The sequence below is a fragment of the Propithecus coquereli genome, unplaced genomic scaffold, assembly GCF_000956105.1.
Source record: "Propithecus coquereli isolate 6110/MARCELLA unplaced genomic scaffold, Pcoq_1.0 Scaffold57, whole genome shotgun sequence".
In the NCBI taxonomy this organism is placed as follows: domain Eukaryota; kingdom Metazoa; phylum Chordata; class Mammalia; order Primates; family Indriidae; genus Propithecus; species Propithecus coquereli.
In genome coordinates, this window is record NW_012151618.1 from 7702755 (window position 1) to 7723049 (window position 20295).

Sequence of the window (20295 nt, forward strand, 5' to 3'; positions counted from 1 at the left end):
TTTTTTTTTCCATATCAAAAGAATTTCTAAAATCATTTCAATCAACTCATTCTGCCTTCCTCCTGTAAAGAGAACAATGAAAGCAGAAACAAGGAGAAACATATTATATAGAACTCTTTTGGAATTTTTGTTTTTCTATTATATCAACAGAAAATCTAGCCTACCAGGCCTATTCACAAAGAAGATTCAATGATGGGAAATAATAATAGATTTACAGAAAACTTTAACATTTTGAATAAATCTATTCTAGTAAACCACGATGATCCTCAATTTACATACAAGGAAACTGGGAACACAAGTACTGTGATCAACCTAGATTACTCAGCCAGCCATTTGTAGGACCAGGAATATAATTTACACCCTGATCATTAGTAGCCAGAGTTATGGGTAAGCTCCATGGAGTATAAGAAAATATTTGAATTTTAACAGCATAGCATCTTTATAGCAATATTAAGAAAAATCACCACCATAATTAGATCCTGGGAATTAACCTCATCATTACTTTCCCTTCAGCTACATTCAACCAGAATCTATACAAAGGGAAATGGATATTTTGAAATTAAAATAATAAACCCATTACGTGTAAATGTAAAATTTTATGAAAATAACTGCTTGTTATACATGTTGTATTGAGAAGAGCTGCATTATTTTAAGTTTTTGCAAATTTCCTTATAAATTACAGCTGGATTCCACATCTGTTTTAAGTGTATTAGAGCTTACAATTTTCTCTTCCTGCTGGAGGGGAATGAGGAAGTTCAGACTGTGCTGCCTGATGAGAGAAGTAGGGAGCTTAGTGTTAATGTTGAAGATTAAAGGAGAACGTAGGGCTTTAGGTCTAGTATAGTAGATTCCTCCCTCTATTAATAAATTGGAATGATTCTGATGGAAATTTTGTAATTCTGTGGACCTTTGTCTAGTTTTTCATATGCTCAAAAGTTCCCAAGAAGTCATGTAATTTACCCTTTTCTTCCGAACAATAATCATTCTAAAAAAATAGTTTGAATTTGAACGGCATCTTGAAGTATAAATTGTCTATCAAAAGATAATATTTTGTTTTTCAGATGTGTTGCACACATATTTAGGTATACTTCACTATTAATTATGTGTTTCCTTCAGGGAGCCTCTGTCATGGATGGGGAGTAATCAGGTATCCCTTCTCATTTCATGCTCTTTCTTTTTATTCTTCCTGGAAAACTTTTCCTGGTATACCCCCCACTTTAGAATCAGATTAGGTTCTACTCCTTTATGTTTCAGTGCATACCTCTATCATAACACTTATTATACTGCATTGTAATTACCTACTGATATGTCTCCCTTCTTTTTTTTTTTGAGATAGGGTGTTGCTCTGTCACCCAGGCCAGAGTGCAGTGGCATCATCATAGCTCACTGCAACCTCAAACTCCTGGCGTCAGGTGATCCTCTTGCCTCAGCCTCCCGAGTAGCTGGGACTACAGGCACATTCCACCACACCCGGCTAATTTTTCTATTTTTTTGTAGAGATGAGGTCTTCTTCTTGTCTCAAATTCCTGATCTTAAGCAATCCTCCCTCCTTAAGGACTGGCTTGTGTCTTACTCATCTTTGTATTTACAATACTTGGAATATTCTAGCACGTTTAAGGTGCTCAGGAAGTATTTACCACACAGTGTACTAGTTTGCTTGGGCTGCCATAACAAAATACCACAGACTGAGTGGCTTAAACAACGAAACTTTGTTTTCTCACAGTTCTAGAGCTGTAAGTCCAAGGTCAAGGTGTCAGCAGGTTTGGTTTCTCCTGAGGCCTTTCTGTTTGATTTGCAGATGGCTGCCTTTGCTGTGTTCTCACGTGGTCTTTTTTCTTTCTGTGTGCATCCCTGGTGTCTCTGCATGCCTAAATTTTCTCTTCTTACAAGGACACCAGTCAGATTGGATTAGGACCCACCCATAGGACTTCATTTAATATTAATTACACTTTTAAAGGTCTTATGTCTAAATACTGTCACATTTTGAGGTACTTGGGATTATGACTTCAGCATATGAATTTTGAGAGACACAAATCAGTCCATAACACACAGATACCTTCTGTTTGGTGTATGTTCCAGCTGAAGATGACTTCTTATGGTCCAAAAGCAAAATTAAGGTTGTCAGAGTGGAAAACAAATATTTCTAGCTTACATAAAAACAAGTGCCTTAATTTTACTGTTTTGCCTTAATTCCCACTTAGATAAGTGTAGTATTAATATTTAATGATTAAGACTCTTTCGCCTTTAGTGCTTCGAAGTACCCCTTAGCTGTTCTTATTTAAAAATAAGTTTTCCTTCCTTTACTTTTTGTGTGTATGTGTTTTATTTTTTTTGTGTGTGTGCTATTAAGGAGATTTATTTATGTCAGTATGGATTCACAGATACTTTTTATTTTGGGCCAGAATCTAATACTACATTATTTGTTTTGTTGCTAAAATTGTTTGAGCTTTGGCCATTGGGAGCTCTTTCAGATTGGCTCCAGTGTCCCTTTGACATGCCCATATCCTTTTTTGTGTTTTATTACACTTTCTGGTACCACAAGATGCTCCAGGCTCATCTTGTGTTTTCCCTACCCCAGTCCTAGAATCAGCAATTTCTCCAAGGAGGCTTGGTTCCTTTTATTAGAGAATGGTATTACAAATCAGAATCTGGGTACTTGGTGCTATTTCTTCCCTCCCCTGCTTTTTTTAAAAAGAGGTAGGATCTCGCTCTGTCACCCAGGCTGAAACACAGTGACCCAGTTATCACTCACTGTAACCTCAAATTACTGAGCTCAAGCCATCCTCCTGCCTCTCTGCCTCCCGAGTAACTAGAACTACAGGTGTGTGCCAGCACACCTGGCTAATTTTTAAATTTTTTTTGTAGAAACAGGGTCTCACTGTGTTCCCCAGGCTAGTCCCAAACTCTTGGGCTCCATTCATCCTCCCACCTTGGCCTCCCAAAGTGCTGGGCCTACTGCCTTTTTTACTTGACTCCTCATTTCCCGTGTGGAATGCCTGGAAAGTTTGAATCTGGATGTTTGGATGAACAGTGAAGGGGTTTTAGCATCACGTATCTGTGTTATAATACCTGATATTATCTATGTTTTGACTTTTTTGCTGTGGGAAGCAGCTTTTTAAAAGCATTTTTAAGTATTTAAAAAAAGTTAGAAAGCTTTGGAAGGAATGTATACTTGTTTCAGGGGCAAGCAAGTAGAGGCAAGTTTGTTAGATTGTTCCATTTTATTCTGAGCCTAAGAAAAAGTGATCTCTGGATGCAAAAAGAAAGAATGTCATGAGGAAAACTGCCCTGGATAGAAGTGTATTTGAGAACTTCTGTTAACAGGAATTGCAGACTTTCTAGAGTGTGATCCTCTCCTCCATCATCATCATCATCATCACTATCATAATTATCATCATCAATAATACTAATATTAGTATTATTTTCCATAATAATACTGCTGTTATTCCCAGCCTTACATCTCCCATAATGCCTGCTTTTTTATCTTGGAAGTTACTGATAAAAGATGTACAGACTGTCAGGACAGGTACAGGGTGAGGGGGCTTGGAGTCTCTTTCTAGTTGTGTTAGCTGGAGTTTGGTTCCAGTTAGTGGAGATTGGAACTTTAAATTTTATTTCTGCTTTGAAACTTTATTAAACATTTTAGAAAAATGAGTGGACGAGATCTAGGAAACAATTTATTGCTGAATTCTCTTTTGCAAAACCTGATTTGAAATAACAGCTGCAGTTCTAAAAGTTTTGGTCAGAACAGCAGAGTATTTCTGCGTCTCAACAGTTGAAGGAAGAACCAGTGTTATTTACAAGGTTTTCTAAACTTTCCAGTTTCTTATTTTAAAATTCTACAGTTCAGCAATGGCTATTTAGCTTTAACTTTTAGTGTTGGTATCTACTGTGGACAAAACTTAAATCTTTTCTTTCTCTATTTGGTTATTTTGCTCTCTAATTTTCTCAAAAGGGAAATAAGGAATAAAAATAAATAAAATACTATAAATAAAATAGAAGTCAGCTAACGTTTTCCTTACAGTTGGAAGGATCTCTTTGTATGTTAGCATATTAGAGATATTGTCTGTCATGTTTTATAAGTATTTTATATATTTCTGAATTTTGTTTATTCTTCCATTCTTATAAATTTATATACAATTTTATTGTATGATCGAAGTTTTTTGGTACCTTTTCAATAAAAATTGAGATAATATTGTTAGTCACAATTGGCACGTTAATCTGGTGAAACTGTTCTTTGGCCCCATCACTGCAAGAGCTTTCTCCCTGATTTCTCTGACTTTCCCTCTGGCCTACTCCCTTCAGCTCCTCTGGTAAATGTCCCCAAAACTGTGTTAAGCAGAAGCATATAATACCTCACTTCTTGATATTTTGACCCCAGTTTATTCTCCACCACTGAAAACAAAGAACCCTATACCTCAAACGTTAAGAGTATTTAGATGTTGCCGTTTCTTGTGGTATCTCAGCATTGTTTGAAGTGAATGTTCTTCTCTTGCCTACCCTCACCCTGAGCATCTTATCAAGCCACTATCAGAGGCCCTGATTGCTTCCTTTTTGTGTTCCTATAGAGTGCTTTTATTTATAACATGTTTATAACCTTCAGTGTTTTGATTAATTATATTTTTAACTTCTGTCACACTATTAATAAATTGTGAACTTCTTGAAGGATAGGACCGTATATCTTACTTACCTCTCTGCCCACAAATCTAGCATATGAAGTAGTTATTGTGTAATTATTTGAATAATTGAACATATACTATATCAGTCAGAATTTTTCATCTTGACTTTTTAGCTCACCCTAATTTTGTTCCACCCTGCCTATTTGAAACAGTATTCCCTACTTCTCACAAGGATGTGCTCATTGTCTCAGTGCGATTGTTCTCTTCAAAGAGTCCTGTGTAATTGACAATAATTATTTTTGTGTTTTTTATTTTGATCTCTTTCTTCTTTAGCATCATTCAGCATATATAACAATGCTTATTCATAAGAAAAAGACCAAGCAATATTTTATATTACAAAAAATTAGTTAAAAATGTTAAATGTGCTGCCGTAAAGATTTAAGGCCTTGTTTAGCAATTTACCTAACCAGATGGTTTCATTTTACACTACTTCTTACAGATCGTTAAATTTTAAAACATTTAAAAGCAGATATCTTTCCAAATATTATAAAAATATTAATCATCTTTAAGTTGGCATCTATCACTTTAAAAAAGAGAGAACTCTTCAGTTCACTGAGTTCCAATCTCCAAGGAAACCTGGAGGCTGCTTAAGGTTCAGTTTTGGAAACTGGACTTTGAATCACAGAAATCTCTAAGAGTAGGTTATAAGTTTGAAGCTTTGAAAGTTGGCAGATTGATTACTTGCAGTATCAAGAACAAAAGATTGTGGAGGTTTGTTTTCCTTGCATGTTATTTTTTGAACTCTTATTCTTTTCAGTTAACCAAACAATAATAATGTTATACTTTTAATGATGGAAGATTTTGTGAAATGCTTCAATGATAAATTATTACTTCCTAAGCATGAAAACTTCTTTATAAAGATAACTTCAAAAACAGTGTGCCTAGAACTGTAGACTGATATTAATAACTGAAAATCAGTTCTCAAATTTAATCACTGCATTCAACTTTGCCAATGATCATATGCCTTCTCTCAGTATCTGCCCTATTATATCATTAAGCTGTCCAGGATTGGTGGTCATTTCTGGTCACTAAGGAGGAATTTTATGCTTAGTCAAGATTCCCATAAAAATCATGCTAGCATACATATATTTGATTTGTATGGCAACCTGCTATTAGCAAAGTTGTGTCCTAATCTAGAGGAAAAAAAAAAATATATATATATTGTGTTCTTATAGCTTTTTGTTTCTTTTAAAAAAATCCATGTTATTTGATTTCAAAATTGGTAAATGTTGCTTTTCATAAAATATATAGAAATTTGTAACATAAAGGGTGAAAGCCCCCAACCCAGTGTTGTAAATTTCCACCCAACAGTTTATTTTTTTATTTTATTACATAGCCCAAGTCATGGAAGCCTAGACCTTACAATTTCAGCCCCAAACTATTAAGTGCATATTTTTCTGTGTTTTTCCCATGCATATATTAGCATAAGTTGTTTTACAAAATAGAATCATTTAATAACAGGTTTATTTGTAGTCCGCTTAAAGAAAATGATCTTTACTTTCCATGAGTTTGTACAGATCCTACCTCATTTTTAAAGATTGCTTAGCAGTTTATTTTATAGAAAACATTTTTTTTAATAAAAAAGAAAAAAATTTGGGGGGGGCAAGGGCAAAATATGTAACCTAAATATCTGTACCCCCATAATATGCTGAACTAAAAAAAAAAAATTTGAGTTTAAATTTTCCCTTTTGCTTCTATCACCCTCAGTTGTGCATATAACTCTGTACAGTTATTTATTTTCTTAAATTGAGTTTTAATTATTTTAAAATTCCAGTGAACAAGATGATGAGAAACTAAATGCAAACAATATTGATTTGACTTAATCCTTAGGTTTATGTATTCACGCCATTTGAAAACATACAGAATTTTTAAAGGCCTTACATGTCCATGGTGATGGTATTTATGTTTTATAGTTTTAAAAAACTATGGATTTCTTCTAATTTGTGACAGCCAATTTGGAGTTTGGAGTCTCATCTAGAAGTGACATAGCTTGCTCTTATTAGGATTGTCTTTAATATCCTGTTGTACAGTTTTGTAGTGTTTTACATATAGGTCTTAAACATTTCTTTTTAGGCTTAATACTTTGGAATAAATATGTATTTGGAGTTTTTGTTGCTTTGGTGAATGGGATCTTTTTTCCATTGCATTTTTTAACGTTATTACTGGATTTATTCCTGGATATTTAAAAGTATTTATTTATAGCAAAATGCAGCGAGTACACTAAAATGAGCTCTAATTTTTTTTGTTTAATTCTCTTAGATTTTATTGACAGGATGCATTTTTTATATAGTAGCTAATTACCAGTATCTTTATATCTCATATTTCATGTTTCAATATAAATTTTAGAGTCTAGGCTTCCTTACCAGAATGTTAGACATTTGTGCAGTGTACCCTATGATTTGTAGGCCTGTCATCCTAACCAGGTGAAACCGACTCCTAGATAGTCTTCAGGCTTGCCAGGATAGATACTTAAGTATTAGTCAATACTGAAGGATTTTAGAATACTTAAACAAGACAAATGAGAAAATCACTAAGTTCATTGAGAAATAGAAACCCTATTATTTGAGAGAGATTTAATTTGTCTTTTTCCAAAAGCAGAATGTCTGGTATTAGAATATAGGGAACTGAAACATGGAGCTCCCCAAACTCCAATCCTGATGTCTGTAAAATTCTTGGCTTTCATAGAAATTTTGTGCTAAAGAAATTTGGTCCTTTATTTCTATACTTCAGAGTTCTGTGGGAGGAGTTAATTTTATATACTCTTCTTGACCTCAAAGATTTCATTTATTTTTAGGTATAAGAGAAGGTCTTAAGGGTTATACAACTTATGTATGTCCCTGCTCCTCTAGGAAAGTAATTAATAATAACAGCCATTATACCATGTGCTTTGTTATGTACTCTTATTTAACCCATATGGCAATTTTATGAGGTAAATACTATTATTATCCCAATTTTATAGACTAGAAACAGTATTAGAGAGTTTAAGTAATCTGTCCAAGATTACATAGTCAGGGGCAGAGTCAAGACTGGAACTCAGATCTCTTTTAGTACCAAAGTGAATGGCACTTACCTTTGTGTGACTATTTACTCCTTTTTGTCAGTAATCCCACTAAATGGATAATCATCATCACTGTTTATCCCTCAGTATCCATTGAATATTTTATTTTCCATAATGTTTTTTGATAGTTCTTAGATTTGCTATAGCTTTTTTGTTACTGCAATGCCTTCATTTTCTCTAGCTTCCTAGAATATTTTGAAAATATTTTGTAAGATTTCTTAGTCTTGAAATCTTCCTCTTGGTGAAGCTAGTTCAGCTAATTCTCTACCCTGAGTCTTTTTTTGGTTTGTTTGTTTGTTTGTTTTTCTCTCTTTCTCTTTAAGTATTATAAGAGGTATCCATGTAGCTACCCTAAGTCTTTTGAGGTCAAGGTTGTACTCAGGGAACAAAATGTAGATGTCCCTGTATCTCCTCACATGGATGACCCCTGTTGAGTTCCCCTCAACATTTCATTGTCTCTATAGATATCTGTTTAGGTTAAAGAGAAGAATGACATCTTTGGATTTAGGTCCCTTAATCTCTTCACACTCCATATAAATTATTACTTTCTTTTTTTTTTTTTTTTGAGATTGAGTCTTACTCTGTTGCCTGGGGTAGAGTGCCATGGCGTCAGCCTAGCTCACAGCAGCCTCAAACTCCTGGGCTCAGGCTATCCTCCTACCTCAGCCTCCTGAGTAGCTGGGACTACAAGTGTGCACCACCATGCCTGGCTAATTTTTTCTATTTTTAGTAGAGACGGAGTCTTACTCTTGCTCAGGCTGATCTCGAACTGCTGACCTCCAGTGATCCTCCCGCCTCAGCCTCCCAGAGTGCTAGGATTACAGCGTGAGCCACCACTCCTAGCCAAGATAGGACTATTCTTAATCCAATGACTTTTAAATGCAACCAAAAGACTGACCAGGGTGACTCTGGCAAATAATAGGAAATTCCTTATTGTATCAGCATAGAGCCATCCGATAAGGAGATTCCCTTTCCTTCCTCCTGTCTACCCAGAGGGTATCTAGATTTTACTTTGAACCTGAGAAAAGTAAAGAGAAATTCTGAGCTGTTTAACACGTAACAATGAATAAATCTCCAGTGTTCTGGTGGACTAGGGATGACAGAACCTTTGAAGGTGAGGGGAAATGACATGCTAGTTTACCTTGTTTTATAATTGAAGAAATTTGGGCCAAGCGCAGTGGCTCACACCTGTAATCCTAGCACTCTGGGAGGCCAAGGCAGGAGGATTGCTTGAGGTCAGCAGTTCGAGACCAGCCTGAGCAGTTGCAAGACCCCATCTCTACTAAATATAGAAAAAAGTAGCTGAGCAACTAAAAAAAATAGAAATGAAAAATTAGCCAGGCGTGGTGGTGAGCGCCTGTAGTCCCAGCTACTCGGGAGGCTGAGGCAGGAGGATTGCTTGAGCCCAGGAGTTTGAGGTTGCTGTGAGCTATGCTGACGCCACAGCACTCTAGACCGGGCAACAGAGCGAGACTCTGTCTTAGGAAAAAAAGAAAAGAAAAACACATATAATTGAAAAAATTTGCTGATATTTTGGGATCACATTGAATTTTTGATTAGTATTTGCATAATTGACATTGTTATAATTGTTTTCATAAAGGTCCTGTGGATCTCTTGTTAAATTTGATACAAAGTGTTAAATCTTTTCATCCCTATTGTGAGTGGTATATTTTTTGTTATTCTGTAGTATTTTCTAACTAGCTTCTGTTTGTATAAAGGATAGTCATTGATTTTTGAATATTATTGTGATAAACATATACGTAACTGGCCTTACTATTTCCAGTGGTTTACCAATGTTGATTTCATTTGTCAGTGTCATCTGCAAATAATGAAAGAATTACCTTTTTAATATTTATGCCCATTCTTATTTGAATGACTTATCTAGCCTTTCTAGAACAAAGTTTTATAGCAATGAATACCTTTTTTTCTTCGTGATTTTAATGAGAATGGCTCTAGTGTTTCACCATTAACCATTTTTCCCCCTGAATTGTGTAGGATAAACAAAGCATGTCTGTGAGCTGAATCAAGCCAGTTCTCTAGTTTGAATATTTACTTTTGAGCCTGAGACCCTAAGGGACATGAAGAGTGATCTTTATAGAATTTCTGGAAGATACAACCACTTTCCTATTTAGTATTTACTGTGACTCAAGAAGTAGTGTGCAGATCAGTTTTTAAATTAATTAATTAATTTATTTGTTTAAATAAAAAGGCCGCCGTCACCCACACCCTCTTGGCAGGCCTGAGGGCCATGAGGCCGTGTGGGCAGCAGTTTACCAGTTTTATATAGGAACAAATCTCTTGGTTCCCTACTGTTCTCTTTTGTGTTCAGTTTCTCTATTTTAAGTGCCTGGTGGACCCCCAGCTATACTTTAAATGTCTGTTGTGGTTCCAGAGCTCTTGAAACTGGAAGTTGATTGATAAAAAATGTTTAAATAATATTAGATATCATTTTCCTAATTTTATTATTACTATTATTCTCATATCTTAGTGATTGGCATCAACATATTCTTAGGTACCCAAGCTAGAAGTACAGCAGCCATTTTTTATACTTCCCTTTTATTCGTTTTCATAAAAACTTTCTCTCAATATATAATATACATATTTATCGGTACATGTGATATTTTATTAAATGCATAGACTGTGTAATGATCAAGTCAGGGTATTTGGAGTTTCCATCACCTTGAGTATTTATCATTTCTATGTGTTGGGAGCATTTCAGGTCCTCTCTTCTAGCTATTTTGAAGTATACAATACAAATATACATTTGAAGTAACAATACATTGTTAACTGTAGTCACCCTACTCTGCTACGAACATTAGAACTTATTTCTTCTGTCTACCCATTCTTTTATTGATTAATGCAATAAAAAATTCATTGAGTGCCTACTATGTGCTAATCAAATGTTTTAGTTGCTAGAGATCAGGCAGATAAGATTCCTGATTTCTTGGAACTTGCATTCTAGTGAGAAGACTTGTATAATAAATAGGCTAACAGGATCATTTCAGTTAGTGGCAAGTACTTTATAAAAAACAGAATATGAATTTGAGTGATGGGGAAGAGAGGATGGTTCTTTAAATGGAGTGTGTGTTAGTCTGGATCCTCTGAGAAGCAGATGCCAAGATTAGATTAAATGTGCAAGGAGTTTTTTTGTTTTTTTTTTTTTGGTGGTAAAATGTACATAACATTTACCATTTTTAAGTGTACAGTTTGTCATTAAGTATATTCACATTGTTGTGCAACATCACCATCATCCATCTCCAAAACTTTTTCATCTTCCCCAACTGAAACTCTGTACCCATTAAACACTAACTCCCATTCTCCTCTTCCCTAGCCCTTTGCAACCACCATTTTTCTTTCTGTCTATGAATTTGACTACTATGGGTACTTCATATAAGTGGAGTCATGTATTTGTCTTTTTGTGTCTGCTTATTTCACTTAGCATAATGTCTTCAAGGTTCATCCATATTGTAGCATGTCAGGATTTTGTTTATAAGGCTAAATAATACTCCACTGTATGTATATATCACATTTTGTTTATCCATTCATCTGTTGATGGACACTTGGGTTGCCTCCACCTTTTGGGTGTTGTGAATAATGCTGCTATGATCGTGGGTGTACAAATACATGCTAAAGTCCATGCTTTCATTTAGATATATATCCAGAAGTGGAATTGCTGGATTGTATGGTAGTTCTATGTTTAATTTTTTCAGGAATCACTGTACTATTTTCCCCGGCAGCTATACCATTTTGCAGTCCCACCAGTAGTGGGTTAGTAGTACAAGGGTTCTAGTTTCTCCATATCCTAGCCAACGCTTGTTATTTTGTTTTTGGTAATAGTTACCTGAATGGTTCTGAAGTGATATCTTGTATTTTCGATTTGCATTTCCCTAATGATCAGTGATGTTACTGAGCATCTCTTCTTGAGTTTATTTTTTTTTGTTATTTTTTTTTATTGCCTCAAGTCTTCCAGTCTTCATGAGCTTATTGTACCCACTTGTATATCTTCCTTGGAGAAATTACTATTCAAATCCTTTGCCCATTTTTTAATCGGGTTGTCTGTTTTTTTGTTGAATTCTAGGAGTTCTTTATATATTCTAGATATCAGTCCCTTATCAGATACATAATTTGCAGATATTTTCTCCCATTTCATGGGTTGCCTTTTCACTCTGTCGATAGTATTCTCTTAGGTATAAGGTGTAAGAATTTTATTAGGGGAAATGCCTGTGAGAGACAATGAGCAGGGAACCAGGGAATACTGAGAATGCTGTCAGACCATGATGTAAGTCTGATCATAAGTGAAGGAAAGAGGAAGGGAAGGTTAGGTGTAGTCTAAGGAAGTTTCAGCAAGGTCATCAGGGAGTCCTAGAGCCAGTAAGCCATCAAAGGAGTTCTGTGTCTCCAAGGAACAGGCCTAATTCAGTCATTGGCCAGGATAGTCAACAGGAAGTGTGAACTTTGGGCAAATGCAGTGATGGATTTCAGAGCATAGCAGCTGGGCTCTTGATCAATTAAGCTTTCCTTATATGGAAGTCTGCAAGGCACATTCTCCTGCCTGCCACAGAGCAGTCAGGGAAGACCTCTCCAAAGAGATGACATTTAAGCCAAGATCTGAATGGTGAACAGAAGCTAGGATAGCCTTTCAGAAATCTTTAGGAAAAGCATTATACGAAGTGCAAAGGCCTCGAGGTAGAGAAAGCTTGTCATGCTCAAGGAACAGAAAGAAAGCCAGTTTGGCTGCAGTATAGTGAATAAAGAAGTGAGGTGGTTAAGAGCTACTGACAGGGACATGAGATTATAAAGGGTCTTGTAAGCTATGCTATAGAGTTGGAATTTTATTTTTGAAATGTTTGGAAACCATCAGAGGATTTTAAAACAGGAATGTGATATGATGTGATTTATATTCTTAGGATATACCCAAGTATAGAAATGGACTGTTGGTAGAAATAAGAAAACCAAGTCAGGAGTCTGTTGCAGTGTTATAGGCAAAGATGGTAATAATTTGGACTAGGATGGTAGCAATGGATATTTCCTATCCAAAGTTAATAGAATCCTGGTGATTCTGTCTTTCATTACTTCTGGATTTTATGCTTACCCTGTCCCAATTGCTGGTCCCTTATTGTCTGTGTATTTTCTCACCTTATATAATAACAACCTCTTTTTTTTTTCTTTTTCTTTTCAACACTCCAGCCTGCCCCTAGCCTTATCCACTAGGGAGAGGCCAGTAACAACCTCTTAACTGTTTTTTTTTCCAGTTTTGGCTCCTTCAGTCCTTTTTTCATATTGTATTACCAGATGATCCACTGAAAGTAAAACTAATAATGTAACTTTCCAGTTTAAGGTTTTTGAAGGTGTGTCTATTGTCTTCAGAATAAAAACATTTTAGAATGACCCTATCTCTTCTGCTTCATGTGTCCCCCACCTATACTGTTATCCTTTTCTTGATGCTTATTTATCTTTCAAACTATGAATTTCTCTTCAAACCCTTCCCAGTCACTGTGTCTGCTGTGTGGGTTAAATATCCTTACAGTCATTCCTTGAAATCTCTATTTATCTCTTTCCTCAATCTGTTAATTTTTTCGAGGGTGGGTACTATGTGTTTTTGCTTTTAGACTGTTAATATTGCTGATTAATGTCTCATAGCAGTTCCTAATATCACTGTAGTAGACCCTTTGGAACTGTTGGTTCAACAAATGGCAATTTTTTGTATTCTGTGATTTTATCCTGGAAGTCTCTTTACACTATCTTATTTTTTTCTGTGCTCTGATAACATGATATATATATACTTCCCTCTTTTAGACCTATTAGTGAATTGTCTGTAATTATTTATTTTATCTTGATTTTCATGGTCACCAAGGATCCAAATCTTTTCGTAATAGCTGACGGTATATTTTCTGAACCTTATTGTCTATTCAGGGTAGGTTGCATTGATCGTTGGTTTGTTTTTATGTTTTTGTTTTAGATCTATCCTCCTATAAAGAAATTGAGTTTATCTTATAGTTTCACAACAGTTATTCTCAGTGTAACTTCCTCCTTTCTACCAAATATCAGGCTGCAAGTTAATTATTTGCTAATCAGTTTATCACGGTTCTTTTCAGAATGGAGTATGTTACTACATTGTATACTCTTAGCAGAAATCTCTTTTAAGAAATTTAGGTGAAACGAGCACTTCGTTAATGCAGTTAAGAATTCAGAGTGATGCCTTTTGGTGGGGGAAATACCTTTCTTGCTAATGAAATTTTGACTATTTAGAATATAACAAAGCATGATATCTGCACTATCTAGCCATGAGTAATGGTAGTTATAAAGCATTTAGATAGTAGAGGAGAATATTCTGTCAGACAATTGATTTAATACACTTAAACTGGCACATTGTAAAATAAATATCCATAGAAGAGAATTAAAAATTTAATATTAAGCCAGGCTTGGTGGCACATGCCTGTAATCCCAGGTACTTGGGAGGCTGAGGTAGGAGGATCACTTGAGCCCAGGTGTTTGAGACCAGCCTGAGCAACAGAATGAGACACAGTTTCAAAAATAAATAAATAAAAATTTAATGCATACCCTAAGTAATATCCCCATGGTACAAGTATTATTTATATCATTTAATTGTATGAAAAAAGATAGTTAAACTGTAGGTATATTTCTAGTTCATTTTCTGGTAATCTCTAAAGCTTTTATAGAGAAAGCCAAATCATCTGTGGCTTTTTTCTTTTAAAATCTTGTTCTTTTAGTCATGTAAAATTAATCACTAAGTTTTTATTCAGATTTGAAACAAGTATTTATATTGATAATTTGTAGTGAAGGATCATAACCAATAAATGTATCATGGTTTAGAAGTAGAATTCCTCAAAGTTATATGGGTAAATCTTAATGGGATTTTCCTTATGCTCATATAAACTCATTTATAATGTAAATTGTTAAATCTTAACCATGATTTTTAGTTTTGAAAGTTAGTATTTTTTAGCTCTTATGTTTTTTTAGAACAAGGTTTACTAAGTGGTATATGCTACACTAATGTTAGGAGTAATTAGTATGCTGTCATGACATAATAAAATTATTGAATCAAACCTGCACAAAGAGGGACTAGCAGTATGGTTTCAGTATTGAAACAATGTGTAATAACAAACCAGTTATAATGTGACCAAGGAGATAGATATATCTTTTACATATTTGCCTCCTTTATAATTTAGATCAGCCAATACTTTTTACAGACATAAAAGACTAGATTATGATTTTTATCAATAGCAAATAGTTTTAAAACATTCCTTATTCATTGTTTTATTTTTGCTTCCTTTTTAGTTAAAAAATGCAGTACTTAGATTTATTTCTTTTCATGAATTTACTCCCTCTTTTTCTCAGCTCAAAATAGAACACGAATTTGTACTCCCTGGGTGGGAACCTCTTAGTTAATATGGGATGTTAATCTTGCATTTAATGACTGAATAACATAAGTAACTCAGAATAGTTACTGGTGTGTAGACACACGTCATACCATACACCAAACCACTCTTTTCCCTCACCCTCCTCCACCTCAGTAGGCAGACCAAATTGAGCAAAAGCCAGAGCAGATTAACCATAAAGTGTTTATTGTTTTGGCTTCCGAAAATGATGAAAAAGAAATCAGGTTTAGTTAATTATGCTATAAATCACTTCTTTGTAAATCAATTTACAGATCCATTTTCTCAGAATTTTTCTGGTTTTTTGGGCAAATTTCCTTTGCTTCTCATTATCTCCATTACCAAGACCAAGACTCAGTAAATAAGGATCAGGGGTCTGAAACAGATTTTGTTCTTCAACAAATAAAGATGATCTCCTCAGAGATCCAACTCAACACAAATCTTGGGGAGATGTGGACTTGTGGAAGAACCCTCGATCTTTCCAAGAGACATCATGACTCTTCTCTTGCGGATGGGATCTATAGTTATGCCCAGAAATCTTGATACGCTCCCTCTTGACTTTTCGGTGGTAATTTTATTGAGATATAATTTTAGTGCTTTTTAGTATATTCCCAGAGTGGAACAGCCATCAGCAAAATCAATTTTAGAACATTTTCAGTTCACCGAAAAGAAACCATTACTTTTTGGCCATCACACCCTAATCCTCCTATTATCCCCAGCCCTAGGCTACTGCTAATCTACTTTCTATAGATTTGCCCATTCTGGAGATTTCAAATAAAAGGAATTTCAAATTATGTCATCTCTTGTGACTGTTTTCTTGTACTTAACATAATGTACATGATATTGTACATTCATATTGTTTATCCATGTTGTATGAATCAATACAGTAAGGGGAAAACATTCCAAGGCCCCCAGTGGATGTCTGAAACCTCGGGTAGTACTGAATGCTACAAATACTATATTTTTTCCTATGCTTACACACTTGTGATAAAGTTTAATGTATAAGTTAGAGTAAGAGATTAACAACAATAACTAAAAATAGAACAATTAATATACTATAATAAAAGTTATGTGAATATATTCTCTTTCTCTTTCAAAATATCTTATTGTACTATACTATAGGTAACAAATCACAGTAAGCAAAACTGTACAGATAAGGGGGGACTACTATACTTCATTTCTTTAGATTGGTGAATAATAATCTATTATATGAATTCATTTATCAGTTGATGGACGTCCATGTTGTTTCCACTTTTTGGCAGTTATGACTAATAGTACTATGTATAAGTTTTTGTGTAACTGTATCTTTTCATTTCTCTTGGGTGTGTATCTAGCAGTGGAAATGCTGGGTCATATGTTAAATCTCTGTTTACCGCTTCCCATAGTGGCTGCACTGTTTTACATTTCCACCAGCAATGCTTTAATATGAGAATTCCAATTTCTTTATGTCCTCTGAAGCAGTTGTTATTTGTTTTTTTTATTATAGCCATTCTCTTGGGGCCCGCCTTAACTCTGTACCTGTGCCTTGTCATTGTGACTTGTGTTTTTGTGCCTTTAATTATGATGATCCTTGTCTGATTGGCTGTCTCCTGTAATTTGCTCATTGCCGTGTTCGTATGTTTACTCGTCTTTCTGTTCCTCCTTTATCACTCATCCTGCTAAACTCCAGACAGGGCTTGATGGCTTATCTCGAACACAGTACTGCCTGTTTTGGTAAATAAGAATAAAAGAAGATAGGGGATTTGATAACTTTCTATAGAAATAGGTCATTCCATGTCTTAATTACTGTCATTTGTTCTGATAATAAAGTTATATATTAAAATAAAGTGGCAAACTTGTGAGATTGTGTATTTCTATAACTGTCATTTGTGGAGAGGGAAAGAACTTCCTACTAAATATCTGTTTTCCTCTCTTTTTAGGAAGTGGTTTAAAAATGTATGTTGAGGGCAAAACAAATCTGTGGTTTTAGAAATTAGGATAATGGTTAACAACTCTTGGTGGGTGGGTGGTAGTGATGGGAAAGAGATTTATGGGGTGCTGGTTATGTTATTTTTCTCCATCTGTGTGCTAGTTACATAAATGTGTTCGTTTTGTTGAGTGTTCTTCAATCTATAAACTTAGAATGTATGTGTGTATGTTATAGTTAATAAAAAATATGCTAACATTTTTTAGATACTTATATTTTATGCTAGTAAAGCTCGTTGTTACATTGACTGCCTTTCTGATGAGGATGTTCCATTTGGAGTCATGGTACTTACTACTTTTACAGTATCTCTAGTCTCGTATATACATTACTTTGATGTAGATGCTTTAAGTTCAAGTTCCCATGTTCAGCAATTGATACTTTAAAAGGGCAAATGATTTAGATAAACTTAGATTAGCTGTAGGAAGGTTGATTTTATGTTCTGCTGCTTATTTAATTGAATGATCTTCAGCAACTCACAGTCTTGGCTCTAGTCTTTCTGTGTCTGAAAAATCTATAATGCAATAGTTGTGCCTGTTGTCTATCAGGAGAATTCAGATTCTCATTAGAGAACTAATAGGGTACTATGAAGGAAAGAACCTTAGGAAAGAGGAGCTGTATTCATATTAGTTCATTATTAATAGTAATCCATCCAATGTAGTAACCATTAAATAAATAGTATAGAAAATATTTAATTTAATAATTACCACTTTAAATTGTCATACCAGGAGAAAAACAGGTTGACTAATCAGCCTTTTTAATTCTAATCCTTTCATCTGTTTTTAATATAATAGGTTTTGAAGAAATTGTTTGATTTGACCAGGTATGTTATATTGCTGAAGGTAGCAAGATATATAGTAAGATCAGTTTTTGGTTAATGGAAGTTTTCAACTAGGTTTATACTCTGTGATACTTACTGTATTTTCCAAAATTGGGTACATGGGTAGAGCTATCAGAGAAAAATGTTTTATAAGAATAGTAAAATGATTCATAAGAGCCATTTTGTATCCTGATGAGGAAAAGGCGGTTGTGCCCTGTTACAAGGGATGTTCTCAGTGGAATTTGAGAACTCTTCAATTAAATAATATAACACATTAAAAATCTTTTTAATATCTAATTGTGTCTTCTAGGCCTTCTTTAAAGTTTCCCATGTCTCAATGGACTCCTGAATATAACGAGCTCTATACCTTAAAAGTGGATATGAAGAGGGAGATTCCTTCTGATGCACCAAAGACACAGGAGAGTCTGAAAGGGATCCTTTTGCATCCGGAGCCCCTTGGGGCAGCCAAAAGTTTTCCTGCGGGAGTTGAGATGATAAATAGTAAAGTGGGGAATGAATTCTCTCACCTGTGTGATGATTCTCAAAAACAAGAGAAGGACATGAATGGTAACCAACAAGAACAAGAAAAAAGTGTTGTTGTGAGGAAAAAACGCAAAAGCCAGCAGGCCGGCCCTTCCTATGTGCAGAATTGTGTTAAAGAGAACCAGGGAATATTAGGATTGAGGCAACATCTAGAAACACCAAGTGATGAAGATAATGATTCCTCCTTTAGTGATTGTCTTTCTTCTCCTTCATCTAGTCTTCATTTTGGGGATTCTGATACTGTGACTTCTGATGAGGATAAAGAAGTCTCTGTAAGACATTCCCAGACCATTTTGAGTGCTAAAAGTAGAAGTCACAGTGCACGGTCCCAAAAGTGGCCTCGGACAGAGACAGAATCCGTATCGGGATTGTTAATGAAAAGACCCTGTTTTCATAGCAATTCATTAAGGAGACTTCCATGCAGAAAGAGATTTTTGAAAAATAATTCCTCACAGAGGACACAGAAACAAAAAGAGAGGATATTAATGCAGAGGAAAAAACGAGAAGTGTTAGCCCGAAGAAAATATGCATTGCTGCCCAGTTCTAGTAGTTCTAGTGAGAATGACCTCAGCAGTGAATCCTCTTCCAGCTCGTCAACTGAAGGAGAAGATTTGTTTGTTTCTGCCAGTGAAAACCACCAAAACAATCCAGCCGTTCCCTCAGGTAAAAATGTTTCTTAAGTTGAGTAAAACATGGAACCTATTGCATTGTATTTGTTCTTATTTTCTTGTTTCTGTGTCTTAGTGATTTCATTTTAGAAGGAATATCAGGCTCTGTTAACTTATTTTTAAGCCATATCAATAAATTACCAATTGTAGTATTAAACCATAACTCTAAGAGAAAAATTTTAAAATTTTCTAGTGACAAAAGTAAAGTCAGAGTTGGGTTTTTTTTTAGAATAACCATTTATGTTATTGTACACATATTTTATATGAGTTGATTAATGGTGCACAATTATTTTCTTATAGTGCTTTTATATGTTTAACTTTTATGAATACTTTTTCAGATACCTATGAAAAATATAAGACACCTGTGAAAAAAATTCAGATGGATTTTTTTCACATCTAACCATAGTAAGAACAATTCTAGTCATGAGAAAGACTGCTTAATATTATTTTTTCTTTAAGTACTCTGTTCTTGTTGTTTGCTGTTACCTTGTCATGTTCTTTACAACTGAAAAATAATTTCAAGTATTTGAATGGTAACTTTTATTCTAAATGCCAGGACCCATAAACTTTTAGACCTGACAGTGCTCAGTAAAACATACTTCATCAATTAAATTTAAGTAGAGTAAGTTTATTTGCAGACAAGTATGTTCCATGTGTACAAACCATCCTAAGATAATGCATCGTTTGTTTAGTTGTAATTTAAAGCAAGTTGTAGAAGTGAGCATTGAAGAGTTAAGTCTGAACTGAAGGAAAAGGTAATTTCTTGGGGAATAAGGGAATGGGGTAAAGGGAGAGAGTTTTTTTTTTCTTTTTAATAACTTATAAAATTTATTCTTTCTTTACAATTCATCCATGTAGGAAAATGGGAGAGCTTTTAAAAGGACTAGGATCATGGTTTCTAATATTGACACAAGCTTTTCCAGTTTTTGCCTGATGTCCTGCCTGTCAAGGTCCAAGTCTGCTATTCTACTGTTCAGATGGGCCATTTCTCCTCCTTTCTTCCTCTTCTTCTATATGGGTTCCTTCCTTTTTCAAGACTCCCTTACCTTTTCCTTTTTATTTTTCTATTCTTACCAGAACCCTAATACCAGTAACCTTGTTCTTAATCTTAGGCTTAGCCATGTTCAGTTTTTTTTTTGTTTTTTTTTTTGGGCGCAGTGGCTCACG

At 34.7% G+C, this 20295-nt stretch overlaps 1 protein-coding gene across 3 annotated transcripts in view; it reads left to right on the forward strand.

The window, feature by feature from the left end:
- RNF111 (ring finger protein 111) overlaps window positions 1-20295 on the forward strand; it is a 104111-nt gene that overhangs the window by 31582 nt on the left and 52234 nt on the right. For all 3 annotated transcript variants that reach the window (XM_012658092.1, XM_012658091.1, XM_012658090.1), the window contains exon 2: window positions 18228-19123. In XM_012658092.1, the coding sequence (XP_012513546.1) occupies window positions 18247-19123 (877 nt within the window). In that variant the 5' untranslated portion in view covers window positions 18228-18246. The remainder of the gene's footprint in view (window positions 1-18227; window positions 19124-20295) is intronic.